This window comes from Symphalangus syndactylus, chromosome 2, assembly GCF_028878055.3.
Source record: "Symphalangus syndactylus isolate Jambi chromosome 2, NHGRI_mSymSyn1-v2.1_pri, whole genome shotgun sequence".
Taxonomy (NCBI): Eukaryota; Metazoa; Chordata; class Mammalia; order Primates; family Hylobatidae; genus Symphalangus; species Symphalangus syndactylus.
The window spans coordinates 74,881,483-74,902,228 of record NC_072424.2 but is presented as its reverse complement, the minus strand read 5'-3'; the positions used below and the strand labels follow the sequence as shown (position 1 = coordinate 74,902,228).

At 39.0% G+C, this 20,746-nt stretch overlaps 1 protein-coding gene across 18 annotated transcripts in view; it reads right to left on the bottom strand.

Moving 5' to 3' along the window:
• The window catches only part of KLHL32 (kelch like family member 32), a 223,233-nt gene that overhangs the window by 76,080 nt on the left and 126,407 nt on the right, over positions 1-20,746 (bottom strand). For 16 of the 18 annotated variants that reach the window (XR_008653491.2, XM_063619709.1, XM_055259475.2 and 13 more), the window contains one exon: positions 5,809-5,907. The exons of the other annotated variants lie outside the window; for them this stretch is intronic. Coding sequence is in view for 15 of the 16 variants with exons in the window: in XM_063619709.1 (XP_063475779.1) it covers positions 5,809-5,907 (99 nt within the window). In the remaining variant the exon portion in view is untranslated. The remainder of the gene's footprint in view (positions 1-5,808; positions 5,908-20,746) is intronic. 18 annotated transcript variants of the gene reach the window in all.

Here is a 20,746-nt window from a genome sequence, read left to right as displayed (position 1 = left end):
GCCAGTGTGCCTCTGGGCTGTCGCTTCCTGACATCCTTTAGTGTGGGCTTAGGGAATAAAAGCCAACATAATAGCATATGAAAAAAATTAATTGGGACCCTAAAATGGCTACTGCAGATCTTATGATGCATTTCAAAGCCAAATATGAATGTTATTTGGCAAATATGATATTCTGGATTACCCATGCCAGATAGCAAATACTCTTGATTAGAACAAATAATTACTAGTTGGCTATGATTTAATAGGTCTGATACATTTCCACCCTTTTTGATCATTTTCGCTGATTAAAAATAATCCAAAAGATTAAACCACTTGTAATATGCTTTCCAAACTCTGTACTTTAACTTTCTCCAAACACAAAAGCCTCAGCTCTAGTGAACTATGGAACAGCACTCAGTGCATTTGATTATGAGTATATTAAATATATATGTTGGTACAATCATTTGTCTTCTTTATGTGGGAAAAAATGGTTCAGATGTTGAAGAAAAATGAACATGAGTTATAACTTCTCCTCAATCTTGAGAAGTTATTGTCTTCAGAACACCCACTATATATTATGTATTTGGGTGATACTCTTAATTTAATAATTAAAATTATAATGATACATTGTTTAGAAGAGATAACCTCCTATAAGTCATTGTAGTATTACTTAATTAAAACTGATAATCTATTATAATACTGTAAAATATGTGAGCTCCTCAGTGTCAAATTTAATCCCCGAAGAAAGTATTTTTAACAAAAAAATGTATTCGGTGGGCAAATCTAATGAAAGGCTGGTAGTATATTTTTCCTACTATAACATAAATTTTAATATTAAAAAAGCAGAGAAAAATTACTGAATGGAGGCACCTTTCAATCCCTCAGTACATAATGAACTCCCACGATGTGAAGGGACGGAGGGTATAAGGCATAAAATCAGTATAAGGTGTGATCCCTCTGCTCAAAAGCCCCACAGTGTAACTGGAGGTGGTGAGACATTTTCCAACTACATTAAACCATGTGCAGAATGATGCAAAAACAGTACTCAGATACCTTCAGCCCTGATGTAGGTATTTCAAGAATCTAGTGCTTCTCAGAATTCAAAGTGGAAACACAGTTTCTTATTGAAATTGCCATTGGTACAAAAAAAAAAAAGGAACAAAATCACCCAGAATTCTCCTTAACTCCCCCATGAGAGAATAGCATTTTTTAAACCTTTGTACCTTAACTGAAGAGAGAAAATAACTAATTCTCACTGTAGCCCACTTAGTGTAAAATTTAACGGAGACAATGGATGCTGAGTAAACATCAGCTACAGAGAAGGAGATTTAGGGCAGGACCCTTTCTCCCTCCTGTTCCCTTTATGTTCCTCCTTGGCTTCTGAGTGAAGAATAGTAAGAATTTGGGCTTTGCTTTACTAGATGATCCACATGGGCACGCTGTAAACAGAACAACGCCTTCAATCTGGGGAAATGATCTTTCATGCTGTAAAAACAGAAAACAAAACAAATGCAACAGACCCCCCTCTCTGTTTCCCTTACAATGATAAAATGCTCTACCTATAGCCCTTGCGTCCCAGCCTCTCACATCCCAGCAGCACGCCTCCCCTTGCAGGTCACGTCTTTCACATAAAAGTGCTAAACTAATGCCGCTTAATGACAAATTAATGTCCGTGAATAAAAAATACACCTCTAATAGCATAGAGTAATTTGCCATTACAATATCATCATTGGACATGCCCCTGGTTTAATACGATGTATTTAATTCATAACCTAATGAGTGATATATAAAAAGAGGGAGATGAACCCTGCAATTACATTTATGTGAGTCTGTCACCTTATTTGTAAAACCTTAGAGTCATTTACATTCAAATTAGAACAAATGAGTGATTTCACAAAGTGTGCTGATAAATGACCACAGCAGCCCAAGACAAAACTGTATTTCCTGTGAACACATTAACAGTTTCCTATTATTTGTTAAAAATTACAATGCATATTGCCAAGTGTGGTGTGAATAATGACTTTTTTACTGATTAGGTCAGAAGACTAATATGTAGCAAAATAAATAATTTTTCTTTTCATTTTTTTCTGATTTTTGCTTTAAATTAACTACTGAATTCTGGTGGATTCACACTGCCACCTGCTGTCTAGCAATAGATATTAGACCTATATTCCTATCAAAAAGGGAGTTGCGTATTCAGTACTTTGGTGGTTTTATTTGAAAAGTCTACGTGATGGTTCTGTTTATCAGTACATTTAAATTGCATATTATTAAAAAGACAATGATACTTGGTGAACATAAAGAATGGTTTTTAATAAAACAATATAATATGCTTGGGAAAGGTGATGCAAAATGTATAAACTCTTTTTTTTCTTTTTTGGAAAGCTAACGACAAAAAAGAGAAATCTTCATCAAAGCTTCTGATGCATCACTTGCAGGAGATGTAACACAAAATTCAGTTGCCAATATTCCTGATCTTATGGCATTGTGCATCAGCAGAGGTGATGGTGTGTGTATGTGTGTGTGTGTGTGTGTGTGTGTGTCTATATGAAGCTTTGCCCACTCCTACCCCTTGGTACAATCTAAAGGGGACTGACAGGCTCTGCCTGCCACTGAGGATCTCTACCAATGAATCTTCTCCCCTAATGGCAATTCCCAATATGAAAACTCTGCCTTAGGGCCCAGAACAAAGCAGGCTAGGAAAGGCACAATGCCTGGAGATGAAGCCAGGGAGGAACAGGCCTGGCCTTCAAGATGAGGCTAAAGACTTTTGTGGGAGAAATAATGCACCTGAATGATGATCAGGGTAGCTAATGAAAGTTTTCAAGCCAGATCAACATCCTAGTTCTGAATTTAAGTTTCTCCATCTGTAAAAAGAAAACAACACCCACCAGTGTTAAGGGGTGACTTAACAGTGGAAATGGGAGTCCCTGCAAAACACTCAGCATGGATAGGCCCTCAGTATATGTGGTTCCCTTTCTTGGGAAAGATAGTGATGCTCTGGGGACCATGGGTTACCACAGATTGAGGCTAGAAACAAGCAGACTGCTCAGGAGGGTACTGTAACCTATAGACAAGATTAATGGGAGCCTAAAGAAAGGCACCCCCCCATCAATTAGCATCAAATTCATGGCCCAGCTTTCCTTTTTCCCACACACGTACTTTGAGAACCTGTGAGAAGGCTAATTAGGGGGCTAATTAAATAGCTGTCCTCATTGACACAGAGGAGCACTGCTCCTGCAATTTGGGGTTCCTTCTCTCAGCAGCCTGCCAGAGGAAATGAAAGAGAAAGGAGCCCACACAGTGCCAGGCATCCCTTTCCTTTTCAGGAGGGCAGCAGCACCATTTACATGTTCAGAGGAACTGCAGGATGGTGAGGCTCAGGGAGCTTCCACCAAAGGTTTCCCTTGGAGCTGCTTTGTAATGAGCACTGGAGGGCAACAGTATATTTGAGCCAGTCTGCCCTTCACTCTTCTGGCATAGAAACCAAAGAAAGAATGGCATTTTAAGAACAACAGAACAATACCAGACATCTCAGTGAAGAGAGTGGTTTCAAAACCTCCTAGTTGACAAAGTACCACACAAAGATGGAGAATGTATCAGCATTGATTGAAGGGGCACAATTCCTGGGTACATTTTAAGCACTGGGAATTTTTCACATTAACAAAATATTATTTTTATATACTCAATGAAATAGTCCCACATTAAATTAAAAATCAGTTGAACAATATTACTGAAACACAGCAAATAGATATAGCTATGGAGACTATATCAAAATATAAAAGTAGATTGAATTGACCCAGTCTGTGATTTTTATAATCCTAAGAGAGAAGCAGGGTATATATTTTTTAAAGGCTGAAATAAGGAAGGTTTCTACATCGACATGATTTTGGTACTCATATAGTCAAAATTTCCTTCTACAAGTTTGACATCTTGCAATAATCACAGATAAAAAGAAAAAGTAAAGTTACATGACAAAATGAAAACATTTGTGAAAAAACAGTGAAAATTTCAACCACTATTCAAGAAGCCTGAATAATAACTGTCCACAAGCATGTATCCATGCTACATTTTTTACCTCAGCACAGTAATGAAATGCAGAAGTTAAATTCCAAAGTATCCAAGTCACTTAGTATCTCAACAAATCACCCATCTGATGGGATAGGGGAAAATATCCACGGACCTTTAATGTTCATCTGGAATTCTCACTTACAGAAAATTATAGGCTTAGGTATACCCACACACCCCTGCATATACACACTGTTTATAATGTACATCATGATAACTAACGCTCTAACCAAACTGTGTCAACATGCATCACTGATTACTATCTGCCATGGAGAAAGTGAATCAGGTGATGACGCGTAAAGCGCAAGTTGCAATATTTGATGTAGAAATGTCAAATAAGAGTAATTTCAATTTCACAAGTCAAACACACACTTTTGAAGTCTTATAACCTTTCTACATGATTCCCATTTGCCACAGGCAGAAAGGGATTAAAAATAGCTTTCCCATACCACCTAACAATATTGAGAGGAAAAGAAAGGAAAATACGGTAAAAAAATCATTAACCATTTACTGTTAGATTAAATGTGCTGAAATAATCATAAGAATTCCATGTACTGTATTTGAATTTTCCTCAGGTGAACATGGCTGACCTTCCTCACACTGTGTCCCTGGGAAGTGCTGGTTCCTATTTTCCAGGGTTGCTGGGACGATTAAATAAGATGCTAGATGAGAAAGAGCTTTGTAAACTACCTAAGAGGTGACAGAAGTCAATGATAAAAGTATATATTTAAAATTACAGAAAGTGATTTAAAAGGAAAATAAAGTAATTGGGCAGGAAAACAAAACTTTTCTGCCCACTAATATCATGTCATATGCACAAAGATAGTGGAATTAAATTGTGTGATGAATTTATTATTTCTTCAAATTAATTTTTTAATGCTATAATAAATGCAAGTGAAGGTGACACCAGTGGGGGAAGTGGGAGGATCCTAAAATTGGAAATTAGTTAGTAACACTCTATAAAGTCCAAGAGCCTCATAGCCATGCTGTCTGCCTAAGATGCCCCATAGACTCCTCCCTAACAAGAAGTCTTCATTCCAACCAAGAAACGGTCTTTGGAATCAGAACGTCCTACCAGCCACATTGCCTCAGTCAGACAAGTTGGATATATTTTGAGTCTCCGATTTTTTAAATCTATAAAAACGGGCAAAGTTATTGTGAGGACTGAATGTGAAACAACTGTGAACACACAGTCAGTGCTTGGTGTTTGGGAGTTTTCTCTCCCTCCTTCTCATGGGGCCTTTCCTGACCAGCAAATCGGGGGAGGAATACGCACATCACTCATCCCTTCTCCAGCATTTACTGCCTGGGAAATTCACATGGTAATTAATTACATAGGACTTTGTGATTTACTAGATACTGTTACTGAAATCTTCAATGACTATTAGACTTTTCTTGCATTTGTGATTATTTCCATAACCAGACAATATTGCTTCGGATTAGAACTCCTTCCAGCGACACCTCCTCCGGCCCCTGCAGGGAAACCTGTGCGTGGTCACTGAGTTAATCGGCTGCTGAAGGGTCGTGGGGACCTAAGGTGGGCAGGACAGTGGAGGAAGACTCCCGCTTCCGTGATTGGACGCAAGAGCTGCAGCCGCCCTCCTAGGAACTTCTCAGCTTGTGTTCTGGAGAAACTCTACTACCACAGCCCACACCCCACCCCCACTTTACCTGTCATTCAGCTCCAGTTGGTGGGGGCCAGCTTATGACTGCGGGGAAAGGAATGTGAAGGGTGTATGAGCAGGATGCAAGCTCACATACCTGGATGAGATAGTGGGAGCATAAATTGAGAAGCTCCAACAGCTGTAGGTGACTGCCCGCTGCTAGCACATCCTGGATCACACCTGGCTCCAGCAAAATCTGTTTTGTTTGTTAACAAAAAGAAAACTATCAGTTACACTTAAAAATATAATGCTGCTTAATATGTAGATATACCATAGTATATTTAAATTGCTGCTTTACATACTCTATTTCAATTAACACTGTTCCTTTTTATGGAAGTCAGTTCTTCTCTTTCTGTTCTGATTAATGAGCTGTGGCCCTTACTCTAACAGCCGATATTCTCTTTACTGCATGTGCTGATAACATTTGTGTGTGTGAAGCTCTGCACTTAACCACTTATATTTTTGTAGGAGGGTATAAACATTTTCAAAGAACAACATAGCCCTCTTAAAATTCAGTTTGTGATATAATCTTATAAAATATAAAAGAACTGAGTTTCAGTTTTTCAAAGTATATTTCAGAATTTTGCTCTTTAGTAGACCACAGAAACAGGTATTTTAGGGAAAGGGGTATATGTTTCTCCTTGCCATATAAGACCAGAGATGGATATTACTCCATTTTACTTCTAAGTCCTACAACAGTAAGCTTCATCTGCAAACTTCCATTTTCCTCTTTCTCAGTCTCAGATTCTCTTATCCTTTCTATTTAAAATAAAGGATGTTCAACTAGCATTTTCAGAATACAAAGACATCACATAGAGGTAATGCCTCCCAAACATCCTGGTGATACCAATTTTTCACTTTGTTAAGTCCAATTATCTACCTACTGCTGCCAGCTCTTGAGCAGCTGATCAGGGCTGGAAAAAAGGCACACGACCATATTGACAAAATTCACATGAATTACTGCCAGGTACAAGGAGGCCTTTAGTGATGCCCCAGCCCTCCATTCTAACCCATTTCCCCAGCCCAGTGGTTCCTGAGTCTGGTCTCCAGACCAGCAGCATTGGCATCACCTAGGAACTTATTAAACTGCAAACTCTTGGGTGCCTCCCAGATGTACTGAATCAGTAAGTTTTGGGGCGAGGCAACTAGTGTTTTAACAAGTGTCCTGAGTGGCTCTGATGCACAGGGAGGCACTAGTCCATTCACCCTTCCACTCTACTACTTCACCACACTCCTTTCTCAAGCCTCCAACTCCTCCTCTGCCACCGGATTTTCACTTCATGATCTCTGAAAACCTCTTACCACCAAATCTACCAACCCATCTACCTACATCTGTATCAGTACATTTTGCTCTCCCCAGCAGTCCACTTGTGTGCTTGATCCCAACCCCTTCTGCCTGCAATTGTCCCGTCTCGTTCCTGCATCACTATAGGTTCTCTTTCTACTGGATGGTAGGTTTGAAAACCTCAGGGTCATTCCTGACTCTTGTTTTCCTTAGGCCTTATATCCAATCCATCAGCCAGTCCTGTTGGTTCTATCTTCAAAATAGTTTCAGAATTCAATCACTGTTCATGACTTCGATAATCACTGCTTTAGTCCAGTCCACTCCTCTTCCTAAACTTAACTGTAATCACCTCCTAGCTAGTTGCACTGCTTTCTCCTTTGTCCACTCACACTATCTGTTTTAATATCAACCAAACTGGTTCTTTAAAACCACAAACGAAATCATGCCACTGTTTTTATTCAGAACTTTCTGAAGGCTTTCCATCTCCATGAAAATAAAATCCAAAAAGTCTCCACTATAACCTAAAAAGTTCTTGAATATGCTGAGCACCTTGGTGTTTACAACTAGTTATTTGCTCTGCCTGGGCCACTCCCTCATATCCTTCAGATATCATCTTACCTGAGATGCCTTCCCTGACCATCCTATGTAGAACAGTAACCCACCCCCGAACAGCCATCATTCCCTAGCTCCTAACTTTTATTCTTCACCATAGTACTTACTACCTCACATTATATATCTTTTTGCCTAATTGCTTATTTTTCTCTGCTCAGTATAAGTTTCAGGGAGCAGGGACTTACTCTATTTTGTATCCCCAGCACTTAGAACAATGTCCAGCACACATAGCTGTTGCTCAATATTCATGAAGTTATTTAATTAAAATGCTGATGAATTAATTGATCTGTACACATATTTTTAATTCAGAATCAATTTTAACTAATTTTATAAGAAAGAAAAAAAGGACTCTATATTTCTAAGCTGGCAAAGTAAAGAAGTGAAAAAGTTAAGCACATGTGGCAAAAATACCAACACTCATCTTATTCTGAAAAAAACTTTATAGCTCCTTTTTCATCTAGTCAGAAAGAGAAACCCAAATTTCTCCAAGTCCTCAAGGAAGGAGGCTTTGACTGACATTCAGGAAATTAGTGCAGCTCCCATCAGAGGAGCAAGGATGTCATATAGCCTTGCAGAAGAGGCATGGCCTAAGGAGGAGAATGGGGAATAGATGGATTAGAAAGGTTGGTTTTAGCCTTTAAATCCGGTCAGTTGCGCTCATTTCACACAACTGGTATTTATGATAACCTCCAAGGCTCGCTAATAGCAAACACAAAGACAGAGATCACAGAGAGACAAGATGAATATTCCATAGCAGGTGTTACACATCCAGCAGGCTGACTTCCAGAAGCCTGCACATGAAAAACCCATACGGCAACTGTTCTTGTCTTTTTTTATTTTTTGTTTTGTAGTTTTTTCCTTCCATTCATTATAACATAAGTTTTTCTAAAATATGCTTTAGCACAGAAAATCTCTAAGTGCTCTTAAAGGGTTGGAGAAAGAAACCCTACCAGGACAGCTGTTCTCACTTATGGAAACAGAACCAGTGTTTGCAAACCTCACTGTACCAGAGGCTTTTGATTCAACTTTGTTGCTCTTTGGTGACTGACTGTTCGAATATATTTTTCCAGGGAATTTGTGTTTGGCCAGCAATAAAATCAAAGGTCCAATCTCCTCATGATTTACAGTGTGGTGAATTTATCTGTCACCTGCCTCGAAGGACTGGCCAAAAGAACAACCTCTGCAGAAAAAAAGGATCTCAAACACAGGTTTATGGAGAACAACTAAGACAGCTGCATTTAACTTCTGCCAAGCATTACATTTAGGTATTTTTTTTTTTCCAGAAACATACCCATCAACATGTAGTCTGACACTCAAACCAGGACAGATAGGAAGAAGGGTCGCTCAAGGACCACCTGCAGGAAGGAAGAGATGTTCCCCAAGATCTGAAAGCACACAGGGTGGGAATAGGAGCTAATGTGAGTGGCCTGACACATCCAGTCACTCATCAGTCTGGAGGAGCATATCACAGCTAGAGGCATAAACAGTGGATAAGACAAAATGTCTTAATTACAAGAGACCAAGAAAATGCTAGATGCATAAAGCCAAGTGGTCCAGAATCCAGGGGCAGGGTGGGGCAGGTGGGGGAGGAAGTGGGGGGAAAGGAAACCCTAAAAGAAGCCAAACTAGGCTGGGCATTGCCTCTACCCCTAGTGACGCTCACCAGCTTGGATGGAGCTCACCTGTAGAGCTGGGGCTTCTCCAGATTTGCAAACAGGTTTTGATGCAACCAGGAGCAAACTTAAGTGGGGGCATGAATGTTTCTTGTTCACAGAACCATCTATATAGAGGATTTTCCCCGCCTGACCTCCAGGTGGTGGAACACAAGGGGCTGTTCTCAAATGAGGGATGCTGGACAGTGCTAGCAGGGAGGTCCCCTTTAGCCTCACCTCACCAAGTAATGAGATCATCACATCTCATTACTTGGGACTGGCCCAGGAACCTCCCCTGCAATTTGTAGCAGGCAAGGTCATATGAATGAGGAGAGGGCCACGACTGATTCCCATTCCAAATGATGAAACTCTACACTCATTTTTTGGTGGGGATAAGAACCGACCAGTGGCTGTATTTAGGGTGACACAGAATGGTGTGACAAAGTAATAGTGTAAAACCCACAAGTGCAGGAGAAGGGGATGGGTACCTGATAGGAGAAATTATGTCAGAATTCAGTCATGAGGTGGCCCAATCACCCTCCTGGTAGGAGGCACTCTTGAATACTCTGTGCCAACATGTCCTCTGGTCACCAATCCAAGCAGGGTTGGTAGCAGACAGGTGAATTTGCATGATCTCCAATGAAGGCCCTCTAAACTGCAATAAGACTGGGACTTCTGGTCTCCAGGCAGAATATGGGGCCAGAATCTGGTGAAAGAGGAGGAGAATGGGACCTGAGGTGAGATTCTGTGCAGGGCACGATGACGTGGGCTACCTCAGTCAGTGCCCACACCTCACATGGGGGCTCTGGGAGGGTGGGGCTGGGACTGAGCGGTGGGAGCAGGGACACCCCACAGTCCCCAGGGCATCCCTGTCCCTCCTTCTTCAGCTCATCCTCCTGGATCATCAGGTGTCCACTCTCTCAATTCTGTCTTCTTTTTCTCTTTATTTTCCCTCTCCCTTTTACCTAGCCTCTTGGATTGGTGGCTGGTAGGGACTGTCTTTAACAGCCATGGGAAGTCTCAGTGTGACCTTTTTTTTCCTGCCTGTGAACAAGTCAGTTGGCATCTCAGAAAATTTTGTATCTTCAGATCTTCAAAGCTATCTTCTTCATTTCTTGCATAAGGAGATTTTTTAATTACTTGCTTCTTGGTTTATGTGTAGAGGAGACTGAAGGATTTGAGCATGTTAAAGTCAGACAACTAAGGTCTTTAGTAAACACACATACAATGTGTGCACATGAACAACACGTTTTTGCGAGCAAAACAAGTGCTTGTACAACTGCAACTTAGAGTGGTCTAATATCATTTATGAGAATAAATGATTACATTTCCTCCCTTCTTTATACTTTGTTTCTTTGGTATTTTTTTTTTCCTGTATAGTATTACAGAATGGCAAATTATCAGAATCTTGAATTTATAATCATCAAATGAACTGCATACAACAGCATAAATAGCTTTTAAATGATCATATATTCAACACACATAAAATGTTTTGCATAAAGTTGTTTATGACAGAATTCTCACAGATGGAACATGAAACACAAGATCTATCTAGCTATGAGAAATTGCCACCAATCTAGTTTTAGTTTCAAAACCACTGCACTAAGGACTTTTTATCCACAAGGTGGCACCCATTTAAAGGAAAAGAATTTTCTAAATTGAATCATGCACTGCACATCTATATCTAACACCTGAAGTTTATTTTTAAGAAAGAAAAACATAGTTCAAGTAAGGATAATAAAACACATGAATTCCAGTTTCTAAATGTTGTTATCATACTGGGAAATGTTCATAAATATGCCTGTTGAAGTGCTCCATCTGAGCAATACTGGCTAGAATTCAGTAGTTCTCTATAAATCAGAGAACTCAAACTTTTGAGGCTTGTATTTGGAAACCCTCACCATGTAGCCCCAACCTGCTGTTAAAAACTTTTCTCCAGTTTTATGACCTTCTGGTCCCTTTGCTAAAGCCAGTAATCTACTAGTCTCCACACTCAGGCAATACCTTGTTCTCCATCTTCAATGTCCCCCTCATTTCTTTAATTTCCATATGTCAAAATCCTACTCATTTCAAGATTCAACTGTAAATCCACTCCTTATGCAAAGCTTGGCAAGATCTCTCCCCACTCCTACCTCATCCTGGGTCTCCACAGACATCTGGTGAACTAATAAGCCCGTGTGTTCTAGGTCACGCTGTCTGCTTTCAAATCCTGGCTCCTACACTTGCTGACAGAATCAGCTTGGGAGAACAGCTCAACTCCAGGTGCCTCAGTGTTCTTATTTGTACAGTGAAAGTAATGATGTCTACCTCAAAAACTGTTTTAAGGACCAAGAGAATGCTTGTGTATCATTACAATTGTGTGTGTCTGTATGTAACAAAGCAGCTTAAACAAATATAAGGGTTACTTTTCCAATAACATTTGGATTAGGCAGCTTAGAGTGACAACCAGCCTCCTTGTATTTTCCTACTTGGCAAATCTTAGGCTGTGGTTTCATGGTCTCAAATTGGCTGCCATACCTCCAGGCATTACGTCTACATTCAAAGCAGAAAGAAAGGAGAGGTCAAAGAACAAAAAACATTTGCCAGCCGAGTCTGGCATTGCTTATCAGAAAAACAATAGATTTCCTACAAACACTGTTACAGAGACTTCCATTTACATCTCATTGGCTGGGTGGCTACACATAGCTGTAAAAGAGCCTGGGAAATTAAATTTTTATGGCTAGATGCACCATAGTCCCAAATCAAATTAGAGTTCTATATAAAGAAAAAAGAGGAAATGAATATCGGGTAGGCAATCAGGGCATTGGCCATGGGACTTAGCACATATATATATGAGGAAACCTACAAAACTCTAATGAGAGAAATCAAAGGAAAACTAAATAAATGGAAAGATGGTCCATGTCTGTGGATAAAAAGGACTCTATATTGTCAAGATGTCAGTTCTTCCCAACTCAATTTATGGATTCAATGTAATCTTATTCAAAATCCCACAAAGTTATTTTTTGTGTATTAACAAACAGATTCTAAAGCTTATATGAAGAAGCAAAAGACCCAAAATAGCCAACACGATGTTGAAGGAGAACAAAGTTGGAGGACTGACAATACCTGCTTCAAGACTAAAAAAAACTAGTTATCAAGACAGTGTGACATTGGCAAAATAAGAGAGAAACAGATCAATGGAACAGAACAGAGAGCTCAGAAACAGACTCACATAAATATGGTCAATGAAGGAGCATAGATAATATTATATTATAGATAATATAATAATAATGGATAAAAGATAGTCTTTTCAAGAACGGGGCTAGATCAATTGGACACTCACATACAAAAAAATGAGTCTGGACAGAGCTCTCAAACCCTTCACAAAAATAAACTCAAAATGAATTACAGATGTAGATGTAAAATGCAAAACTAGAAAACTCCTACAAGGTAACACAGGAGAAGATCTAGGTAACTTTGGGTATGACGATGACTCTTTAGATACAACACGAAAAGCATGGTCCATGAAAGACATAATTGATAACTTGGACTTTTTTAAAATTAAAAACTTCTGCTCCACAAAATACACAATTAGGAAATTGAGAAGACAAGCCATAGGCTAGGAGAAAATATTTGCAACAGATACATCTGCTAAAGGAATGATATCCAAAATATCAAAAAACTCTTAACACTCAACAATAAAAAAAATGAATCATCTGATTTTTTAAATGGGGGCAGGGAGGTAAAAGAGCTGAGCGGATACCTCACCAAAGAAGATAGGTGGCAAATAAGCATATAAAAAGATGCTCACATAGGAAAACTGCATTTTTGGTACATATTTTGTTAGATTTATACCTGTTTAATTTTGGGGGTACTAATTTCTAAGAATAGTTTTAACTTTTTAAAACAGTCCCCCAAACTCAAAAGATGAATAATATGTTGTGATACATGAAAATTATATGAAATTCAAATTTAAGTATAAATAGTTTTATTATAACATAGTTATGCTTATTCATTTACATATTTGTCTCTGGCAGTTTTCATGCTACAACAGCTAAGTTGAGTAGTTGTGAAATAAACTTTATTTACTTTTTAAAATAGAGACAGGGTCTCGCTATGTTGCCCAGGCTGGTGTCGAGCTCCGGGGCTCAAACGATCCTCCGGCTTTGGCTTCCCAAAGTGCTGAGACTATGGGTGTGAGCCACTGCACCCGGCTGTGACAGAAACTTTATATGGCCTGAATTATTTACTACCCGGCCCCTCACAAAAAAAGTTTGCTAATCCTTGGTCTAGAGTATAGGTAGGGGCTGGGAGTCAATAGCATAAGATAATAGCAAGTTATTTGTCAATACCAAATAACCTGGGTCTGGATGACACCACCAAGGAAGCTAGTTGGATTAAACAGGAGGGTTCTGAAGCAGGAAGGATTTGAAGCCTACAGAGTGGGGAGGAGCAAGCAAAGCCACCTGGAAAGGAGTGATGGGAAGGCTGGTGGTGGCACAGAATAAAAGCCCACAGGGAGCAGTGTTACAAAGGCCAAGAGAGAAAAGGCAGGCTGGTGGGCCAGGTGCGGTGGCTCACGCTTGTAATCCCGCACTTTGGGAGGCCAAGGCGGGAGGATCATGAGGTCAGGAGATCGAGACCATCCTGGCTAACACGGTGAAACCCTGACTCTACCAAAAATACAAAAAATTAGCTGGACATGGTGGTGGGCGCCTGTAGTCCCAGCTACTAGGGAGGCTGAGGCAGGAGAATGGTGTGAACCTGGGAGGCGGAGCTTGCAGTGAGCCAAGATTGCGCCACTGCACTCCAGCCTGGGCGACAGAGCGAGACTCTGTCTCAAAAAAAAAAAAAAAAAAGAAAAAGAAAAGGCAGGCTGGCTATGTTGCACGAAGCTGTGAGGTCACATATGACAGTATTTAATTAGATTTGGCAATATTTGTGACTGCCAAGAACAGTTTTAGTGGAATGATGAAGATAAAAGCCTCCAGACTTGGAGTGGAAAAGTGAGTGATAAATGAGTGAAAGTGAGGAAAAATAACTTTATGTTTCATAAGCTCTGCTGTGAGAAGAGTCAGAGAAATAAATGGTAGCTCAAGGGGAATATAGAAATAAGAAAGGGATTTTTTTTATTATTATTATTAGACAGGGTCTCAGTCTGTTACCTAGGCTGGGGTGCAGTGGCGCGATGTCGGCCCACTGCAACCTCCACCTCCCAGGTTCAAGCAATTCTTCCACTTCAACCTCCTGACTAGCCGGGAGTACAGGCACATGTCACCACGCCTGGTTAATTTTTGTATTTTTAGTAGAGACAGAGTTTCACCATGTTGGCCAGGATGGTCTTGAATTCCTGGCCTCAAGTAACCCACCTGCATTGGCCTCCCAAAGTGCTGGGATTACAGGCACGAGCCACCACACCTGGCAAGAAAGGGATTTTTAAAGGTGAGCAATAGAGAGTGTTTACATGCTGTGGAAATAACGTAGTAGAGGAGAAATTGATGGCAGAAGAGACAGCAGCAGGATGACAGGAGTGATATTGGACAGAGTTGGAGGGAGTGGATCCAGACCCCACGTAGGGAGATTAGTCTTTAACAGTTCAGGGATACCCCTCCCATCGTAAAAGAGGGATATACCCAGAATAAGTTCAGAAACAGGGAGGGTTGAGAATTTGATGGTAAGATGATGATCTTCCTTTCTGTTTCTATTTTCTCAATGGACAGTGACTTTTCCTTATGATATGTGTACTGGAGGTGGATTAGGGAGGGGAACATCTTTAAAAAGAGAAGAGAGGGAGTGAGAAACTCATCAAGAAGAGGAGCAAAGCAAATTTACTAGGGAAACAGATTAACATTGCCTGGCATTGGGTATCTGTCTGAGATTTGGGGTCATGGATTTGAAGTGAAAACAGTGACTTTCTCCAGTGACAACCAGCAGAATTGATTCTTACAGTTGGATTCAACCAATAATTCTCCAAAGATGCCACAGGCTGGAATCAATCTTTATTCCCTCTTATATATTTTTTAGACAGGATCTCACTCTGTTGCCCAGGCTGGGGCACAGTGGCACGATATCAGCCCACTGCAACCTCCGCCTCCTGGGTTCAAGCAATTCTTCCACCTCAACCTCCTGAATAGCTGGGAGTACAGGCTGTATTCTTTGGGCTGTGCCAAGTTGTTCCTACTTTGACAGATACATGATACATAGAGATAAATAGCTATCATTAGTTTTTAAGGTGCTATATCTGTCTATTCAATTACTATAGAATAAATGGCTATTGTTTTCTTCCTGCAAAGTATAATGCAAATTACTGTCTTATTTTTCAGGCAGTCCTCGACAAAGTACTACAACTCAATTATCCATTCTCCTACCTGAATTAGTGTAACTTTTGAAGCATCAAACATACACAGGTATTTTTCTATGCTATATATGCAAATAATTCAGATCCCTGCTAATCCATTTCTTAAAAATGCAATGGTGTGTTAATCTGGCATTTCCAATCACAGCTTGACCTACTGTGAGAAAGCACCAATGTGCATTTTCTCATCAATGCATCCCTAACACCTAGTAAGTCCTTAACATATAGTAGGTGCTCATTAAGTATTTGCTGAATTAATGCATCTAAATTTGAGAATAAAATGTAAATGGAGGGCTTTTACGAAGTATACAAAAATAAAATATTCACAAATTAACTTACAGGACTCAATACATTCAAATTATGCCTTCATTTGAATGTTCTCATCATTATTTTACTCAAATGGAATATATGCTTCCAATATAAATCTTCTTAAAAGTACTGTTTAGCAAATTATTTATCCTGATATTAATTACAATGACCATATATTTTTGCTATCATGTTGCTTTCTTTTTAAAAAACTTAAGTTAGAATTGTAAAACTCCCATATACTGCTGCTTCACACAAATACTGAATGCTTCCAGCAGAGGGCTCAAGAATTCTATTTTAAGGAAAAAAGAATTCCTTCTTATGAATATTTAAGGAAAAGTGAAAGAAAAGAAAGAAAATAAGGTGTTTTGTGGTCTATGCATATATTACGTGTAGTCTATGTATTTTGTAGTCTATGTGTAGTATATGCACAGACTACAAAATGTCTATGTATGAATGCATAGTATGTAAGTAAAAATGCATAGTATATAAATAAAAGGCATATTATACAATAAATTTATGTAATACATTTATTATATACTATGCATATATTTATTATATACTGTGCATTTAATACATTTATTATATACAATGCATATAAATGCATAGTATATAAATAAAAAAACAAATGTACTTACATCTTATCTAATTCCAGAAAAGAAGTTGAAGTAAATTATAAAACATACTATGAATGCATAGTATGTAAGTAAAAATGCATAATATATAAATAAAAGGCATATTATACAATAAATTTATTTAATACATTTATTATATACTATGCATATAATATATTTATTATATACTATGCATTTAATACATTTATTATATACTATGCATATAAATGCATAGTATATAAATAAAAAAACAAATGTACTTACATCTTATCTAATTCCAGAAAAGAAGTTGAAGTAAATTATAATCATAAAATCTTTATAAAATCACATAGACATATGGGCATCTGAAGAAAATGGGTATCCGAAGAAAGCAGAAAGATAACATATAACATGTAAGTAAGTGAGAATTTAGAGTGAAAATTTTTTTTACTTTTATTCTTATTAATAATTTTATAAAAATTTGGGTCATATTTTTTCATCTTCAAAGATAAAGTAATTTCTTTTTATAGAATTTGCAGTATCCTTATTTTTAGTGCTGAAACAAGGATGAAAAAAATTTGGGAAATGTGTGGAATGATTTATTTATGGAGCAAGCTGGGAATTTGGAGGCACTTCATTTTCATAGGCGGAACTAATGGGCTGTAGCACCACTTTATTCATGCCTACAACTAACATTAAGATCCCTCCGGGATTCCAAAAATGTTCAGAAAGAGGTCTCAAATCTTTTTATTCAGTCTATTTACTTATTATCTTCTCTGCCTCATTTCAAAAAGGATCTGAGGCATCAATACAAGCATTTAAATATTAAGAATAAAAATAACTCAAAGCAAGAGAAAAGAGGAAACAATATGAGGTCAGGAGAGAATGTGTGTGTGTGTGTGTGTGTGTGTGTGTGTGTGTTTATCCATCCTCATAACTATTATAAGTGGGTCACAAATGTGGCTGTATGCTTCCTAGCATCAAAACTGGAAAAAGAAATATAACCTAATGCAAGATTAAAAGGTGAAAATACTAAGGAGAATTCTAGATTCTCCAGACCCTGAGATGTAATGGAAATTTCCCAGCAGACATTAAGAGGATTATTGATTTGCTTGATAATACTTCTAATAATACCATCAGAAGTATATTTTGTAGGATATTACATAAAAAGTGAAGGTTAATACAGAGATTATTTAAGACCCAGACATCCAGTTTTCTGGTTTTCTGGCTTGATCTAGGTATAAAATTTAAAATATTTGAGAAGTCCTTCTCAATGGAGTCAATACTATCTTCTCAGGGAAATTTGGAAATTTGCGTGGGTATTTCTGGTCCTCCCAGGAGGGTGGGCAGTGGCTGGTAGGCTAGATGCCAGGCAACACACAGGGCGGTCACCAACCACAAGGACTGACCTACAGCCTGCACGTTGGAATGCCCTGCTGGGTGTGCACAGAAGTGAAACATTTGTTTACACAGATTGAAGCCCGGGACCTAACTCTGTTTTACGTATAAACACATTCTTTGCTGTTCTGTGTCAAAATACAATGGCTTTTCAAGGAATGCTACCCCCATAAAAACAAAGAGAAGACTGTTACTTTGTTTTGTTTAGAATTGTTCATTCATTCACCAGTCTGCATCTGCATGTGCATCTGCTGTCCCAATCACGGTGATTCTCCCTATAGGTGCAGACAGGTGACTATTTCATTACGTCTTTTGGAAGGGTTGTACCCCAGCATGTACACACTGAAATATAAAGGATTTTAAACACAAACTTCTTTTCTTTTGTTTGTTCTTTTACATATGGTTAGGAAATTCTGTTGGTGCTTAGAGTAATTTGTGTAAGTATGTTATATTGTCTAGGAATTTCATTTTAGGATAGTAAAGATGGCCTTTTTATATTAAGGACTGACAGTTGAGGTTGAGAACCACCAAGCCAGATGAATAGACTGCATATCTTCTGGGGATCCTTTATGCGTAAAATTTCTCCTAAATGAACTTTTAGTAAGAGCTGTCCAGAAAACAGGATAAGGCTGGAGTACAATTGTTCTTTTTTTCTGAATAAGAGAAAAAGTTCATGTGCTTTAAAAATCCATCAATAGGCTGATATCTTCTTACGAAATTTAAGGAACTAACCAAGACTCCCCACTACATAAATGATTAACCTCCCTCCACTAAAATGATTTGAGGGAGCACCTAAAGGAAGGATCAAAATTTCTTTAGGAAATGATTCTGAGTGCAGCCAACATTCAGAAATTCCCATGATCAAGAAGGAACAAAGTTGTAATGATTTCTGTGCTATTTACCCACCATGGCAAAGGAAAAATCTCAGATGCACACCATGAATTATGAAATGTGTAGCAATGGAACTTTCTGCTGAAACATTCAAAAGAAACAGGTGCACAGAAGTGCAAAACCCACTGAGTTAACTAGGAGGGTTGATCTACTGTTTGGAGTTACTGGATACTTGCCATTTCTACTTTGGAGAATGTCAGAGAAAGACTGTTTATTGCCCCACCTATGACAATAAAACCATTATCAAGAGCAAAAAGGAAATATTTCTTTTTCTATTCCCAATACTGGCAATGGGGTAGGGTGGGAGGTGCTGAGAGTTGGAAGGAGAGTGGAGGAAGGAACAACAAATCCAGCTCATTTGAATGGATTTTTACACAAGGGAGATAAGGTTAAAACATAGAAGGCGCCACACTCATCCTTGTCATCTAATATTATCTAAGATATCTGGAGACCCTCACAGTGTTATCAGTGTGCATGATCTGTACATCTGACCTCAGGCACCTTAGCCCACAGTGGGCTCCTCAGCACATAATTGGTGCCAGAAAAGATTGTAAATGCTGCAAGAATATTGTTCAAACACATGTGTTTTTTGTTTGTTTGTTTGTTCGTTTGAGATGGAGTTTCACTCTTGTTGCCCAGGCTGGAGTGCAGTGGCGTGATCTTGGCTCACTGCAGCCTCCACCTCCTGAGTTCAAGCGGTTCTCCTGCCTCAGCCTCCTGAGTAGCTGGGATTACAGGTGTCCACCACCACACCTGGCTAATTTTTTTATTTTTAGTAGAGATGGGGGTCTGCCATGTTGGCCAGGCTGGTCTCAAACTCCTGACCTCAGGTGATCTGCCCACCTCGGCCTCCCAAAGTGCTGGGATTACAGGCATGAGCCACTGCGTCCAGCCCACATTGTGTTTTCATTAGGTGACTGAGTTTAATAATATCCCAAAGGAAAATGTCTGTGCCTCAAATGTGACTATTACTCAAGTAGAATGCTAGACTAATGTAATAGAGTCTGCCCCTATTTTTGTTATTTTACTCCAGATGGCTTTCAAGCCCCACTCTTCCCTATTTCACTGCTTGCCCTATATCTGAGCAAAGGTTTAAAAAAGCCTGAAAATTATCTCCAAAATACACAAGCCCTACCTGCGGGTAGCCCTTGCCCCTGCCCCACAATAAAAGCCAAAGCCAGCCATACCTCCATGCTTTCTCAAGCCATTTTTGCACCTGCTTAGGAGTCACCCTGCTCTCTCCAGAAAGCCTCATTATGTGAGGAATAAACCTTTTCACATCCTGTTGGGGTGTGTGGCATTATTAGTCTCAACATCTGAATCGGATTTTGGGTTGGGGGGTGGGCATTCTATTTCTGCCAAGTGCATGACAATGAAGGCATAAATTTGTAAATTATTTGGGAAAAACAAAAATACATTTTTCAAAAATCAAAACATACTGAATTGGAAAGCTGATCTTAGAAGGGTGGCCACAGTTAAACTTCTTTGCATAGAGACATTTTAGACATGAATCTGCTGAACAAATGGCTTTATAATTCTTGCAGCACAAACTACACACTGAGCACATTCTGACTGGATAGCACAGAGAAATTTAATAAAGGAGAACAGACTGGCATGAAGCAGAGACTGTCACTTAGAATTGGCCCTGCCCTACAGGTAGGAGGCCCTCCTACATGACCTGACTGTGAATCAGCTATTCTCTGTGAGAAAGAGACAGGTCTTGGGACCAACAAAGCTGTTCATATTTTATGACTTCACTGTCAAACAGGAAGCAGACTAATCTGCTTGTTTGTTTCAATAATGCACTGATAAAAGAGAAAATCTCCCCCAAGGCAAATAACTAGTTTCAAAAGATCTAAAAAAGCAAAAAAGTCACTGATGAAATTCAAACTTCCTCTTTTGTTTCACACTTCTCAAACTTTCTATGTCAACACTCCAGTTATAGACTCTGGCATAGCTCTGAC